At 36.7% G+C, this 17,825-nt stretch overlaps 1 protein-coding gene across 1 annotated transcript in view; it reads right to left on the bottom strand.

The window, feature by feature from the left end:
• LOC126191307 (speckle targeted PIP5K1A-regulated poly(A) polymerase-like) overlaps positions 1-17,825 on the bottom strand; it is a 222,664-nt gene that overhangs the window by 44,467 nt on the left and 160,372 nt on the right. Inside the window, exon 9 of the mRNA XM_049932136.1 lies at positions 11,469-11,752. Within this exon, the coding sequence (XP_049788093.1) occupies positions 11,469-11,752 (284 nt within the window). The remainder of the gene's footprint in view (positions 1-11,468; positions 11,753-17,825) is intronic.

Here is a 17,825-nt window from a genome sequence, read left to right on the forward strand (position 1 = left end):
CGACATGCTATCAATGTTCATCAATGTTGAGCAGAGCAACTGGGATGAGCTGCTACCTTTCGTGAGGTTTGCCTACAATACCACCCAACAAGACACCACAGGATTTATGCCATTTTTCCTGGTGCATGGGCGTGAGGCGACGATGATGATGGATACTGTATTTCTGTTATATCCCGATGACGTGGACGACGACTACATCAGCCAGGTGTTAACCACAACTGAGGAAGCTCGGCAGTTGGCTCTACTCTGCACGCTCAAGAAAACAATAGCCGAAGGTATGACACGAGCCACTGCCCTGTTGTTTACCAGCCTGGTGACCTCGTCTGGATCTTCACTCCTGTTTGCAAGGTTGGTCTCTCTGATAGCCTCCTCAGGTGCTACTTTGGACCTTATAAGGTTGTAAGACAGTTGTCTGATGTTACTTACGAAGTTGAAGATTTTGACCCCGACACAAGGTGACGAAAGATCAGAGATATGGTCCACGTCCTTCGAATGAAGCCCTATAAGGATCCTGCAACCAGGGTAAATTCGAAGCTCCAGCAACAGGCAACAAGCAGAAAGGTAATGAAGAACCAGCAACAAGGGGAAGTTCTAAGAAGATCACCGCCAGGCATTGGGAGTCGGAGTATGCAGCACTGATGACTCATTCCCGGACAAGGAGGAAGTAACACCAAGACGCTGTTCTCTTAAGAAGGGAGCAGTGTTGCAGAAGAAGCCTAGTAGCGCAGTCACCATAGTGTAGTGGTTATGATACTAGATTGTTGCATGGAGGGTCGTGAGTTCAAAACTCACCTGAACTGAAAAATTTTAATTTAGAGTACTTTCTAGGAGTATCCAGAAATGGGAAAAATCATTGTACTGGAATGTTCTTTAGCTGTACATATACCATTTGTGTTCTGGACGGAGGCAATTTGCTCCGCACTCCTGTATGTGTTAAGTGAAGTCAGTGTTCGTCATCCATCTGCTTACACCTTCCTCTACATGACATTATTATCAGCACACCTCTCGACACTCTGGATCTCGCAATATTGAATTCCCTAACGATTTCCAAAATGGAAAGTGACTGCAAGAAAGAAAACAAAACAGCGCATATTGGTGTGTATCCAATTCTTGTTTAAAATTATTTGTCTGGGGAAACAAGATGAGAGAAACAATTTACCTACTGGTTTCAATGCCTTGCTATTGTTGTTGGATCAAATTACATGAAATAAAACAATATAAGACATTTTTCACAGTATAGCATTTTGTATCTCATTGTCAGTTTTAACAAATATATAGCCTATGTCCTCAATCCAAAACCTGTCCACATAAAACTAGCAACTACCGTGAAGTTCCTGAATGCATTACCTTTTCTTTTCTTAGGTGGGCCTTGTGCAAGGAAAATATTTGTTTTCATCATTCAGTAGACACTTTGCATTTTTGTGACAACAACAGGTAGTAAACAAGGGACTGTTCTATTGTTACTAAAATGTGCAATATTAAAAAACTGTCATAAGAACTCTGCTACAGGAATTGTGATTAGATGATGTATGTGTAAGAAATAGTTTTTTTCATTATATTAAAACCCTGATTGCTGGAAGTCATCTGTAGCGTGACGTCACCATGATCTTATTTGCGGCTCCATGCCTTCATCTGTAAAAACAGAACCCTTATATGATCGCTTTGCTGCTGTCCGTCTGTTTGTCTGTCTGACTGTTAAGAACCATTTTTCTCAGGAATGAGTGGATATATCACGTTCAAATTTATGTCACATATTAAGGTCTATGGTCCCTTGAAGATGTAAAAATTTTAAGCTTCTAAGTCATTCAATCAAAAGATAGTCAAATATCATATAATTTGATACTCGATAACTCACTCATCAAATTTATGGGGTGCTTCTTGTTGACCTAGAATCACGAAATTTGGCAAGAAGCAAGATTTCATGGTACAAGTAAAACAAAAAAAATCTGAAAAATGTTGTTTAGTAATTACATAACACAAAAAAATTTGTTTTGTTTTTCTTATTTGTTTTTATTTTACCCGCCTGTCTGTTTGTCCATCTGTCTGTTAAGGCCCTTTTTGTCTGGGACAGTTAGGCATATCAAGTTCAGATTTATGTTGTATACTAGGTTGTATGGTGCCTTGGTGGCATAGAAAAAGCTTCCTCAGATTGTGTTCTTATTAACGTCATTTTATCAAAGACTTTTGTATCAAAGCCAGGCCACTCCAAGAGTTGTTAAAAGCCGATGCTAAATTTATCTGGGCTGGTGATCAACAGCATTCTTTTGATGTGCTGCGAAAAGCTCTGATGACTGACCCTGTACTTGGTCTGTATGATGAGAGAGCACCTACAGAACTACACACAGATGCCAGTGGGTCAATGCAATGCAATCAAAAGTTTTGGTCATTTGTGTCACATACTTAGATACTTGCAATCTATAAAACCTATAGGGTATTTCCTGTTCACCTAGAATCATGAAATTCAGCAAGGAGTAAGATTTCACAGTACAAATAAAGTAAAAAATGTGAAACTTCTTAAATTTTAATTACATCACATAAAAATATCTTTGGCCATTTGAACATACATTGCATCATCATCCATTGAAAGCGTAATGGACAAACATTACTGCATGCAATCATAAAATGTAGATTGTAGTCATGTTTTAGCAAGTAAATAAAAATGTTTTCTTAAATCTTCTCCCTCTCTAATATAAACTGAAATCCCCTGCTTGCTTCTTTTTGTACGTCCAGGCTAGTCTGAAGAATTTATTGAAATAATCAGCAACCAGTTCCCCAAAAGAAACGCTATTTCCTTAAGGAAATAAAATTTCTTTTCTGGATCTGGTTGCTATTTATTACGATAAACACAAATACAGTGGCTGAATACGGATAAAATACTAGTCAGATATTTTCATACGGTCTTGGAATTCTTGCCAGTATCGATATCAATAACAGGCAAAAGTCATTGAGATTTTCGATTCTCAGGATGAATGAACTGTATACATACATAATTAAGTTTGTATGGAACCCTCAGTGTAAGTGTCTTACTCACACTTAGCCAGTTTGTTTCCACTGCCCGTCATCTTTGTAGAAGTTGCAGTTGCAGTAGTTTAGCTGCTGATATGAATGGTCACTGCAGCAGCAATGATGTGCTCTCTGAGCTGTCCCAGTGCTCTTGGGAGAAATTAATGGTATTTGGCATTTTTGATACAGTTTAGACACTTAAAATCCCTGTGTGTGTACTCTGTATTTTTGTGCTATGTCATGCTATGCTCTTATTATGGTTGTTTCTGGTCATTTGCCGATTTACAGCCTAGGCAAAACAACGGCTGTCATAAGCAGATAAGCAGTGCTTTGGCAGCAGAAAGAGTAAATTCATTTTAGTATCCTCTTTGTGTGTAAAAAAAATTGGATAAATTTTAACAAGTCAGATTGGACTATTCCCATTTTACCTTCAAGCTATTTGGCATGTGAGTGCACTGCATTGTGTTTGTATTCAAACTAATGATATGACTCCGTAGCAGGCAAATGCATTACAGATGAAACGGCCCTGTCTGTTGTGCTGACATATTAATTCATTCATTTACAAAGCTCAATATTTTCCAAAGCACTCCTTGTATAAATTTTCCAAAGCACTACTTGTATAAATATGACTAATATATGACTAGAACTGTAAAATCACCAGGTTTGCATTTTGCACTCTACAAATGTTCTATGAGTGCCCCTGTCAAACAATACATGTCCAAGCAGCAGCAAAGTTCATTCTATATCTCATATTAGCACCATCCTGACAATGGTTACTGCAGTAACAATGATGCATTCTCTGAGCTCTTACAGTTTTCTTGGCAGTGGAGGTATGTAAACATGGTCCTTAACGTACCCCCAAAAGAAGTCACAGGCATTATGCCAGGCAACTTGGCTGAGGAGGGTGCTGTGCAAGGGATCAGAGTTACTTCATTTTCACCACTATGTCCAATCCAGCGATATGGAAGCTTGTCCTTTAGGTAGCAACGGACATGGATGCCCTGTCTTGCTGGAAAATGAAATCGGCAGTCAGTTGTCGAAACAACCACTACTGCATCATATCAAGGTATGAAGTACCCATAACAGCCTTCTCACACAAGAAAAATGGCCCATGCAACTTCATCTGAGACACTGCACAGAAAACATTAACCTTTAGCAAATCTCGTTGATGTAGCATAATTTCATGAGGGTTTTCAGTACCCAAACTCTCACAATGTGGCAGCTGACCTTTCCAGATAAATGGAAGGTTACTTCCTTGCTGGATATCAGCTAAATGTACACTGCTCTTTTTCTTTTAAAGTCCTGTGTCATATATTTACATTCATGGCACACACTACACATTTTAAGTAATGACTAATGCAATATGGTGGCTTAAACCATTTTAACCCTTCATCCATGAAGATGGCCCAAAACTGAAACCGGTGGAATTTGGGTTTAAAAAACAGCTGATGATTCAAATATGCATTTTATACTTTACTTAACAGCTGTTGACAGTCACCTTCCAAAAAGTTTTGAAAGTTACCCAAGCTAGTTTCTCTTTCCCTTCAATGACCCTAATTAAATGTTCCATACTTAAACAGTTCTTGGATTTGCAATCCTGGCATCACTGATATGGGAATTTTGTCTTTGAATATTTGAAAGCTTTTGCTTCTTGATTCATCACTTTCACCAAATTCTTCATAAGTCCTAGCTCTATGTATCAAGGTGGCAATAAGATTTTACAATGGGAAACTAAGGGGGTGTACTGTTTATATGAATTTCTGTCACAACTGTCTCACATGCAAAGGAAGCAGCAATACTTGGTATACACAAACTGCATTCCGAGTAGCAACAAGCTTCAGATTGCCACTATCTACCATTAATGGGCTTTACAATTTAATTTTTCATGAAGCAATTTTACATTTTCACAGCTCTCCTTCATATGTACAACATCAGCTACAGGAACAGAAGGCACCGTGCTTCTGTTGTGAAGCAAAATAGCTTTCACACTTAACTCAGAGTCAATGAACAGTCTCCAGTCCCAGGATAATGCTCCCTTTTCAAAGGGGCCATACTTACATTTTTTTCCCCAGGAGATTCAATTTCTAAATTCTGGAGCCAAGAAATTTGGCCTTGCTTTCTGTTAACAACTGATCACAAATTTCATTAAGTTCTTCTTGAGAAACTTTGTGTGGGCTACTGCGTGAGACTGATTCTGGTGTATAATCTGGATCTAGCTGTAAAGACTCAGGCTGTTGTTTGCATTCACCTTTGATGTCTTCATCAGAATCTAGGACATAACATTCCAGAGGGATAGGAAAGAGCAGACCTTCTCCATGTAACTGATGTCAAAGTCAGATATGTGATGGTTTGCTTTTCCTTTCTTGACATCCCACATTTAAGAGGAAGCACCGTGTAAAAATAACAATCACTAACATTATTTGAAGGACCTTGGCATGTCATGGCAACCATGAATGACACTGACTTTACTGTTTTACTTAACCAGCAACAGAAATTTACTGCAAATGAATTACAACAAATATTTGGTGCCTACAATTTATCCTCATCTACTATACAGTGGAAGTAATGGTAATTTGCTGTCTGTATTAATGGAGTCAATTCACGTTTCTGAGAAGCACACGTCTCTTCACTGCACACATAGCAAAAGTTATCCACGCTATTAACAGTTTTCTGTGGCACCTTAAAGTTGAATTAAACTAAAGTGTAAACAAAATAAATTTGATCAAGGAAATTTAGATTGTATCTTTTGCACCCATGAAGATAAGTAAATGTTTGTACTTAATTTCTTTTTTACCTGCCCGAACACAAAAATTACTGAGAAAGAAGACAAGATAGGTTGTCTAAGAACAAGAAACAATATTTATGTAAAAATAATGTCTGCTCCAAGAAGAAAACATGGCATACCCAGTGTTAACAGAATTTATCTGTAACAATAAAAAAACATCAACATAGCAAAATTACCCTCTATCATAAAATTAATTCATGTTTTTTCAAAGGAATGAGAGCTAACTAGTAAAAGAACATTTTAAGCATCAAATTCATTTACTTCGCATAAAAATGAATAGCAATTAACTATTTTTAACTTTGAGTGGAGATCAGTGTAATAATCCATAAACTTTGCACAACGTAAATATGAGAGTTAGCTGCACTTATGTACATCACTGATTTTCTGAAACTTATTAACATCACATACTATCAGTCTTAGATATGATATGAAATAATATATTGGGGCAAGAATATTTTTTAAAGCCAAAAACAAGCCATTACATCCATCATAATGTTGATTTCCCATGCTAGTGTATGTCTCAATTCAATAAACTGGAGTCTCTTATGCTGACATACTGTGTCATTGACATGCTAACTGCTAAGTCACTAAATGCGTTGCGAAGTATCGAAGTTGCTCATGTAAAATCAGTACGCGACTGCTGAGCTGATCCAAGAAATCTGACATGTGTTAACCACTATTTTCTCGGATAATTCCAAGGGGATGCAACGACGGTTTTTACTTAGAGGCCATGGCTGTCATCTTCTTTTTCTCTTGCCATTTATTAAAATTTAAAAATGAGGTAATTTTTGTACGGAATGTTATTTTTATTATTATTTCATTGTTATTATTATTATCAGTGTTATGAATTCGTAATATGTCTAAGGCTGTGCACACAGATCTTTTTACCTTTTCAAGTATGTGCCATCTGCTGACATACTGTCACATAACCCAAAATTGGTATTATTGTAGCAAAATTTGGCATTTTTCCCTGTTTCTGTGTAAAAATGTCATAAATATGAGGGCAGAAATTTATTAATATTGGTAACTGATAGTTTTAATGAATGTTGAAATTGTGTAAGGCTCTGGCTGTGACAATACCCTAATTCCAACAATCTCTATTCTAGTAGCAGTGTAAGTTGCCAACATTTCCCCTTGGTGATTAAATCAGGAAGATAATCTGTTATGTGTATACCGAATACGAAGTCTAAGCCATGTAAGGTACTCTGAAGGGATACAAATCCCTTTATAATTTAGTGGAAAAGCACTTTTCCATATCTGCAGGATATGTGGACACTTACAAATGTCCGGTGATGTGCTGAAGGGAGTTTGTATTCCATGTTCTAATTTAGACTCCAGATGGCTGTTTTCACACTATGATGGATTAGCAGCATAATGTCTCAGAAGAGAACTTTGAAGTTATGTCATCACGCAAAACACAACTGGCCTTCTACAGATCAAAGTGTGAAATGTTAGATCCCTTAGTAGCACTGGTAGCTCAGAAAATTTAAAAAGGGAAACAGATAAGTTCAAGTCAGATATAGAGCAGTTTAATGAAGTTTGTTGGCAGGATGAACCAGGACTTCTGGTCAGGTGAATACAGGGTTTTAAAAACAAAATCTTATAGAGGTATAATGCAGTAGTAGATCTACTAATGAACAAGAAAGCAGGAATGTGGTTAAGCTATTATGAACAGCACAATGAATACATTATTGTAGCTAAGGTAGACATAAAGCCAACACCCAAAACAGTAGTACAAGTTTATATGCCAACTTGTTCCACAGATGATGGAGAGATTGAAAGAATGTATTATCAGACAAAAGAAATTATTCAGATAGTTATTAATTTGCAGACAGAAGCAATTAAAAGACACTTACACAATGCTTTCAGCCACAGCCTTCATCAGTAAAAGAGAAACACAAACCATTCATACACACAAGCAAGCACATCTCATGCACACGACCACCAACTTCAATAGTATGGGCCAGAATGCAACTATCATGTGGAATGGGAGCAGCAATCTGGAAGGGGTCGGCAACGGGAAGGGATAGTATCTGGAAGGGGTGGGCAACGGGAAGGGATAGCACAGGTGTGTGTGTGTGTGTGTGTGTGTGGGGGGGGGGGGGGGGGGGGGAGCGAAAAAGGAGAGGTACGGACACAGAAGGGCGGAGGGGCAGCAAATAAACAGGTTGGGAGATGAGAATGGGAACAATATGATACAGGACAGACAGGGTAGAAACTGCTGAGTGGAGGATGTGGAGACAGTAAGTTACCATATATTGAGGAAGGAGCAGAGAATGTGTTACAAGAATAACTGCCATCTGCGCAGTTCAGAAAATCTGGTGGTGGTGGGGAGAATCCAGATGGCTCCAGTAGTGAAGCAGCCACTGAAATCAAGCATTTTATGTTCAGCTGCATGTTGTGCCACAGGGCGGTCTATGTTGCTCTTGGCCACAGTTTGGTGGAGGCTGTTCACCATGGTGGTTTCCGCAGGGATATGATCTTCGTCACAGGGGGCTGGGATTCGGTGTGGCATAAGAATGGACTAGGATGTTGTGGAGGTTGAGGGGCTGACAGAACATCATTGTAGGAGGGTTGGGAAGGATCTCACATAGGATGTCTTTCATTTCAGGGCCTGATGATAGGTTATCAATATTTCTACCTGAAATTTCATTGTTTAAATTATTCGTATCGTTAAGGGACAGAAAAATTTAATTATGATAAGTGACTGGAATTTGGTTGTAGGAAAAGGAGTAAGAAAAATAACAGGAGAATATGGGCTGGGTGGAAGGGTTCACAGAGGAAGCCAGCTGGTAGAATTTTGCACAGAGCATAATTTATTAATTGCTAACACCTGGTTTGAAACTCACAAAAGACAATGGTATATGTGAAAGGGACCTGGATACACTGGAAGATTTCACACAGATTTCCAGGGGCATATGTGAATTCCAACCATGATTTATTGGTTATGAACTGTAGGGTAAAACTTAAGAACTAAGGAAATCAGGGGAACATAACCTAAATATGATGAAATAACCTGAGGTTGTTGAGTGTCTCAAAAGGAGCATTAGGCAATGATTGATTGAAACAGGGGAATGGAATACAGTAGAAGACAAATGGATAGCTTTGAGAGATGAAATAGTGAAGGCAGCAGAGGATCAAATAGGTAAAAAGACAAGGTCTAGTAGAAATCCCTGGCTATCAGAGAAGCTATTAAATTTAACTGACGAGGAGAGAAAACATAAAAATGAAGCAGGATGAAAGTAATAAAAACATCTAAAAATGAACCTGACAGAAAGTGCAAAAGGATAAGCAGGAATGGCTAGAGGGCAAATGTTAAGTCTTTAGAACCATATATAACAAGATACCGCCTACAGGGAAATTAAAGAGGCCTTTGGAGAAAAGGAGACGCCCGTATGAAAATCGAGAGATCAAATGGGAAACCAGTATTAAGAAAAACATGGAAAGCTGAAAGTTGGAAGGAATATATAGAAGGGCTATAAAAGTGAAGTTATAGCAAGGGAAGAGAAAGTAGATGAAGATGAGTTGGGACATATGATACTGCAAGAATTATTTGACAGATAACTGACAGACATAAGCCGCAATAAAGTCCCTGAAGAAAATGACATTACTTCAGAGCTACTGACATCCTTGGCAGAACCAGTAATGACCAAATTATTGCACCAGGTGTGCAAGATGTATGAGACAGCTGAAATACCTTCCGACTTCAGAAAGTATATAATAATTCCAATTCCAAAGAAGGCAAGTACTGACAAGTGAGAATACTACTGATTAATTCTGTTTCTGAAGGAGGACTTTCTTTGTCCAAAAAATTATAGTTCAGCAGCAGTTTTTCATGGTGTCTGTCTGAGACTCAATGCCTCCTCTATGTGGCGAACAGCAATCTATCCTTTTCACATTGCTGTAATTTCATCTTGGACTTTCTATTGTTCTATAAGTTTAATGAGGTCTGGTTGAAAAATACTGACATGAATTATTTACAGAAGACTGGAAAAATTTGTAGAAGCAGACCTTGGGGAAGAGCATTTTGGATTCTGGAGAAATGTTGGAACACATGAGGCAATACTGACCCTACAACTTCCCTTAACAGAGAGACTAAAGAAAGGCAAACCTATGTTGACAGCTTTTGTAGACTTACAGAAAGCTTTTGAAAATGTTGACTTACAGAAAGCTTTTGACAATGTTGACTGGAATACACTCTTTGAAATTCTGAATGTAGTAGAGATAAAATACAGGAAGCAAAAGGTTATGTACAACTTATACAGAAACCAGACAGCAGTTAAAGGAGTCAAAGAGCATTAAAGGGAAGCAGAGGTTCAAAATGGAGTGAGACTGACTTGCAGCCTATAATCTACGTTATTCAATATGTTTGCTGAGCAAGCACTAAAGCAAGACAAAGACAAGTTTTTAGAAGGAATGTTGAACAGAATGGACAATGTCTTGAAACGAAGATATAAGACGGAGACTAACACAAACAAAAGAAGGATAATGGAATGTAGTCAAATTAAATCAGGTGATCCTGAAGGAATTAGGAAATGAAACACTAAAAGTAGCACACGAGCTTTGTTATTTAGGCAGTGACATAACTGATGAAGGCCAAAGTAGAAAGTATACAAAGTTTGGAAAGGCAATGGCAAAAAAGGCGTTTCTGAAGAAGGAAAATCTGTTAACAGTGAATATAAATTTAACTGTTAGTAAGTCTTTTCTGAAGCCATTTGTCTGGAGTGAAAAACTGACAATAAACCATTCAGATAAGAAGGGAACAGAAGCTTTTGAAATGTTGTACTAGAGAAGAGCTCAATAGGAGGTACTGAATATAATTGGGAAGAAACGAAATTTGTGGCATAACTAGACAAAAAGAAGGGACTGCTTGATAGGACACATTCTGAGACATCAAGGAATTGTCAATTTAGTGCTAGAGGGAAGTGTGAAGGGTAAGCATTGCAAAGGGAGGCAAGATACAAGTACAGTAAGCAGGTTTAAGCTGGTGTGGGTTGCAGTAGTTATTCAGAGATGAAGAGGCTTGCACAAGATAGAGCAGTGTGGAGAGCTGTATTATACCAGTCTTCAGACTGAAGACAACAATAAACAAGGTAGCAAAGCTAATTTTTCTTTGATTGATTAGATTTAATATGTTTAATATAATGGATTTCTTTTTTAATAATGTACATAAATGTGATGTGTGATGTCAATAAATATAAAGAAATTAATGCAGTTATTTTCATTTTAATTGTGCCACTGAAAAACAATGAAATAAGACAAACATAAAGAACTTACAGTACTTAAAAAATAAACTCTCAGAAACTAATGCCAAAACTGACAAGAAATAACACCAAAATTTGCAAAAAAAATATTATCAACACTAGCAGGAAACATCAAAATTGGCAGAAAATACACTGAAATCCTTTGAAACACATCAATTTTGGGGCCTTTGCACTGTGAACAGTGCTTCAGACAACATTTTTAACACTGATTAAAGAAGAAAACACATGAATTTTTCTTCCCTTGGGTGTGGCATGCCATATTCATTATATTCAACAAGACTGTTTCCAGTATCCCATTTTTGTTCTAATTATGATAAAATACATGGAGTATAAAAATGTAAAATGATCTAATAGCAAAAGGAGGCACATGCTGAAGGTTCCATATTAAAAAATCCAATAAAACTGGTGGCACTTACCTTCCCTTAAGATTTTAACTGCTTCTCCACAACAGAGTCTGAAGAAAGTAAAATCTTTATCTTTCACCCTCTCTGTAACATTTCGGTTCATTTCATATGGGTCTTGCACTACCAGAGGAGTATTAATCTCAAGAGAATTGTTGTGCATGGATAATAAATTTCTGATATGCTTGACCTCATCTGGAATTGTGACCTTCAATGTTTCAGAAAATGCTTCACATGGTACCAGATGGCCAACCCATGGGCATATCACTTGATATGTTAAATCAGTTTCACTATAATATCTGTTAAAAAAAGGTGAAACAAAAATCCCATGAGAAAGTTTCCAAACGAACAATAAACTCAATAACAGAATCAGTAAACATAACAACTCATCATGTAGTTGAGGTGTTGAGTGGTTGATATGCACATATACAAGACTGCAAATGCAGCTAATCTTTCGGACAATGTCCTCCTTTAGGGCCAACTAGTAACATAAAATATACACAAATAAAACTAGATAGCTATTGTACCAGCAGTTTACGTCATACTGTCTTTGAGCTCAGTGGGATGAGTGACTGTACTGAGAGTGGAGTGGATGACAGAAGAAAGAGGATGTGGAGAGGGGAAGGAGGTTTGGAAGGTACTATGGCTGACAGCTAGGAGGAAGCGACAGGAAGTGCACAGAATCACAAACACCTCAAGAGAAGGCTGTGGCGTGCTCAGTGAGACATCACCCAGAACAGGCCAGGCTTGGTGAGGTGCTGCATAGGCAGAATCAAGGCACATGCCTTGCAATCTTTCTCAAATGATTTTACAGAATCTATTCAGTAAAAAAAACTTGATTTCTACATTACTTGTAGCCGTATATGTCAGCTTCATGGTGAAATGTCCATCATTTCATTAATGGCCACAGTTTTTGTGATATTTCCTATACATATAACAAATACAGGGTGTTTATAAATGAACATTGGGGTTTTAACACTTTATAATATTTATTATATTAAACTTACAGTTGTAAATGATATGTCAAATGAAAGAGCAACTCAAACAGTTTTACCAAGAACCTTATAAATGTTCAATGTGAGCACTATCTGTCACAAGGCACACATAAAGTCTATAGCCGAGTTCTTCCCAAATGTTGATAAGTGTGTCTTCAGTGATGGTAGCAACAGCTGTTTCAATCTGGTTTCTTAATTCAGCGAGGTCTGCTGGTAGCGGAGGCACTTACACATGATCCTTGATGAAGCCCTAAAGGAAAAAATCGCATCGCGTTAGGTTGGGTGAACATGGATGTCATGCAAAGCAAGCCCTGTCATTGGGCCCCTTGCGGCCTATCCAGCGCTTCGGTACAGTGAAGTTCAACCAATTGCAGTAGAAACATTGTGCGCTGCACATGCACACTGGTGCCAAACACAACTGTTTGAGTTGCTCTTTCATTTGACATATCATTTATAACTGTAAGTTTAATGTAATAAATATCATAAAGTGTTAAAACTCTGATGTTCATTTATAACAACCTGTATGAAAACACAGCAATAAAAAATAGGTGTCACTATGATTCTGCACTTGATGTATATTATTACATCATATGTTGCTGCAAACGAAATTTAGCTAAGATAATGAATTTTTCTTTAGACTTGGGAGGAGGTCTCTGTCTATCTCCAGTCTCGAGAAAATGTATTGTAAGTACCATGTTCACTTCTGATGGCACAAGTGCAGGAATGAAATATTCAATATATCCATCATATCTCATAAATCGCTCTAGGTACTGAAATGAGATTTTGGCCATTGACAGCATGCAAAGAGGAGAGTGTTTTGCCACATGGTTAACAAATAGAAGTTTATTTACAGTGATATAGTAGAAGCTACAGTGTATATTTTATTTTCTTTCAAACCATTTGAAAAGTTATTCACATCTAGTGAAAAGAGCATTTATTAGTATGAAAAACATCAATTTCTTCTGCAAGTCATCAGCTTTTTCACCACTTCAGAGTTATAAAAGATTTTTACTGGGTCAGTTCTAGTCCACACCATTTGTTCTATCAGATATAGGTAAATTGGACAGATGTCAGCATACCAAACATGGAATGCATCTAAATTACAAAGGAAAAAACTGTGTGTGTAAAATGATAAATCAAATCATTGTGAAAAGAGAGAGAGTGAACAGCAAAATTCCATGTCCCGGTATGGGACCAGTCTCTGCAACAGAAGAAGCAGCATCATCAAAAGCAGCAGAATCATCAGTGGCAGGACCAACAGCTGAAACATCAACACATGCAGCAGAAACTGTTGCCCATCCTACATGCAACAGAAAGCAAACCCAGCATTTTTTATGGTAACACAAGAGAAAAGGGTTCCAAATTGTGTGAAACATCTCTCTCATGTGTTTAATATGAGTCTTCTACACCTCAAGCAAAACTATCAACTAGTGCACTGGAAAAAGCCACTCCTAACAAACATCATGAAAATGCAGTGGTGAGCAAAACTCAAACTTTTTCTTTATTCCACCAAAATACATGTAGTCTCAAGAATAAAATAATAAATTTAAAAGATGAGTGTCAAAGTGAGCCTGATATACTGTGTTTCTCAGAACATCATGTTATGAGTGAATCCACATGCTACAAATTGAGAACTTTAGTTTAGCTCACATTACTGTAGATGTATTATGACAAAAGGTGGAGTTGCAATATTTGTAAAAAACAATGTAGTGTATAAATTTATATATTTAAGCAAATCTGTGATTAACAGCATTTTGAGGTGTGTGGCATTGAGTTTACAGCAGAGAGTGCAACAGTTATTGTACTGGCTATTTACAGGGCACCTGTTTGAAATCTGAATGTATTTCTGAGACAAAAAGAATTACTTCTGTCCCACCTATGCACAAAAACTAAATCAATCATTGTTGTGGGTGACTTCAATGTGGACTTCTTAACAGAAAATAGAAACAAAATGGACTTTTAACAGCTGATGTACCGTTACAAATTGGTACCAATGGTGGACACTCCAACTAGAGTAACAGCCAGTTCTAGCACTTTAATAGATAATGTATTTGTATATATGGTTATTTACAATAATTTAACTGTGAAAAATATTATAAATTGCCTCTCTGATCATGAAGGGCAATTCATCACTCTGAACCAAATAAATGTACAAAGGAAAGAAAATTTCATTTGGAAAAACTTTAGGATTATAAAAGAACACACCATTGACAGCTTTAATAAGCAATTACAGTTGGTGGACTGGTCTCCTGTGTATGCTGCAATTGATGTTAACTCAAAATTGAATATATTTATCAATGAAGTTACAAGTATTTTTGAAGAAACCTTTCCAAAAACGTCTGTGAGAAAACCTGTTAAAATCTGGAAACAAGCCTTGGATTACTAAAGGCATCAATATTTCTTGTAAAACAAGAAGAGAACTTTGCAAAAACAGACATAATGTCTTATGGGATAACAGCAATCAGTGATTTTATAATGTTACTTAAAATCCGTCTTGATTGCAATTTTTTTTTAATTTAATTTTTTTTTTTTTAAATTATTATTATTCATATGACCGGTTTCGGTTCATTCAGGACCATCTTCAGATCTGATATTTCAGTTACAGGAGTAACCCGCCCAAATCCAGCAACTTTCACATGCTGACGTAGCATGTGAAAGTTGCTGGATTTGGACGGGTTACTACTGTAACTGAAATATCAGATCTGAAGATGGTTCTGAATGAACTGAAACCGCTCATATGAATAATAATAAAATAAATAAATAAATAAATAAAATAAAATAAAAAAATTGCAATCAAGACGGATTTTAAGTAACATTAAGAAGAGAACTATATGCAGCAGCCAAAAGATTAAATGATCCCAGTAGGAGTATGCACTATAAACTCTTCAATAAAGTTCTGAATAAGACCACACAAGCAGCAAAGAACATGTGCTTGAAGACAGAAATTGATTACTCGAGCAATAAAGTAAAAACTATTTGGAATTTTGTAAAGAAGGAAACAAAGAAAAAATACAAGTTTTAGTTAAAATATCCAAACGAAAAGTGAGGGTCATCTTGTTAGCAATCCAAAAATAGTTGCAGAAACATTAAACCAACATTTATTAACAGTAACAGAAAAAATAGGTTTACAAGGCTCCATGAACCAAGCCACAAATCTTTTATGGAGGTAACAACAGTCACTGTTCAAGAAACTGGAAGAGTAACTGAATCTCTGAAAAGTAAAAACTCTGCTGGGATTGACAATATTTCTAACAAATTATTAAAATGCTGCTGCAGCCACATTTTTGATGCATCACTTAAGTAAGGAACAGTTCCTGAAAGATAAGTATGCAGTTGTAAAACCACTGTATAAGAAGGGAGCTGCTAACTATCAGCCACTATCACTACTGACAAGGTTTTCAAAGGTTTTAAAGAAAGTAATGCATGCCAGGATAGCTAAGCATCTCAGTGATTAAAATGTCCTCAGTGAAAGTCAATTTGGATTTCAGAAAGGTTTGCCAACAGAAGATGCAATATTTGCTTTTGCTGGCAAAGTATTGGAATCTATCAACAAAAACCTGAAGGTGGTTGGGATTTTTCGTGACCTAACAAAAATGTTTAACTACGTCAGTCACCAGATTTTTTTACGAAAAGCTGCACATCTCGGTATAAGTGGTTCATCAGGGAAATCGCTTGACTCATACGTGTCAAATAGGAAACAAAAAGTTGTAGTGGATAGTCAAAATGGAGTCCCATTATCTTCAGAATGAGATACCATCACATGTGGAGTGTCCCAAGCCTCAGTCCTGGGCCCCCTACTTTTTATTATCTTCAAATGTGATTTGCCTTTCTGTACGGGATGTTGTAGATTCACCATTTTTGCTGATGACACTACAGTACTTATTGATAATTCAGTAGATAAACTTGATGAAACAGCAAATAAGGTTTTAAGTGAAACCATGAATTGGTTTAACATTAATGGGCTTTCTTTAAGTTACACTAAAACAAACTACGTTCAGTTCCACACAACATTCAAAGATGAAGAAATAGTAGTAAAAATAGGTGAGCAGGTGATAACCAGTGTGATACCTCAAATACCTAGGCTTGCATATTGACAGCAAACTGAACTGGTCAAACCACATCCCGGATCTATGCAAAAGATTGAGTTCAGCAACTACGCATTACACATTATTTCTTCTCACAGAAGTATGGAAACCATGAAGTCAGCCTATCATGGTTACTTTCAAGCTATTATGGCATATGAAATTATATTTTGGGGTAATCAGTCACTGGTTAAAAAAAGTGCTGTATGCACAAAAAAAGCCATGAGGATCATGTGTGGAGTCTATCGTAGAGACACATGCAGGAATCTTTTTAAGAAACTTGGAATCCTTACATCCACATTCAAAGATGAAGAAATAGTAGTAAAAATAGTGAAGACATTCTCTTTGCTGTGCTTCATAAGGAAAGAGAAATCCATTTTTAAACTGAGTAGTGAGTATCATAGTCATGAGACAAGAAGAAAACATGATATCCACTATGAACAGGCAAATATAAGTATGATACAGAAAGCAGTCCATTTCACTGGCTGTAAGATTTTTAACACCCTCCCTTCAAGAATTAAGTGTTCGGTAGAAGATGAGCTCTTGTTTAAACAAACTATAAGGCAGTTCCTATTACAAGGATCATCTTATGTGCAAGAAGAGTTCCTGAACTACAATGTTTAGCATTTCTTGTATTGTTAAATGCAAATATATGCCCAAATCTACATTTGTAATCCTGACTATTCTTTATTGTGAAGACATATTTTGCAATATTTATTTTCTGTAACACTTATTATTTTGTAATATTTGTTTATCTCTCAAAATTGATTTTCTGTAGAAGAACCTAAGCTACTGTTTACTGTAACATGAAATCATTTTGTTTTGTTTTTATGTGCTACCATAGATTTCTGACACATTCCATATCATGTGATACTGTCACAACATGGATCACCAGAACAATAAGTAAATAAATAACATATTCAATGCCTGTTGACCTGAGCTTAATAATGTTACAAGAACAAGATAGCCATTACTTTATGAACTGCTTGAGACAATTCATTAAAGTTAATACATATTATAAATATATACACTTTATCTCTAACATATCACAAAATAATCAAGGTAAAGACATCCACCACTTCACTTTGAAGGGTACAGGAACAAAAAGATGGTACATTACTTGCTGTGAATTAATTTCATATTTCTCAGATGAAGAACAGCAAGAAATCCTTTGGTAAGTTTCAGTTGCAGCTGTTTACTATTAAAGATTTGATAGGTTACACGATTCTGCCAAAACTGCAACGGAATAGGCATTTTATTTTTGTGTGAAATGTTACCAATTTCTTATTTGAAAA

This window comes from Schistocerca cancellata, chromosome 6 (genome assembly GCF_023864275.1).
Source record: "Schistocerca cancellata isolate TAMUIC-IGC-003103 chromosome 6, iqSchCanc2.1, whole genome shotgun sequence".
NCBI lineage: Eukaryota > Metazoa > Arthropoda > Insecta > Orthoptera > Acrididae > Schistocerca > Schistocerca cancellata.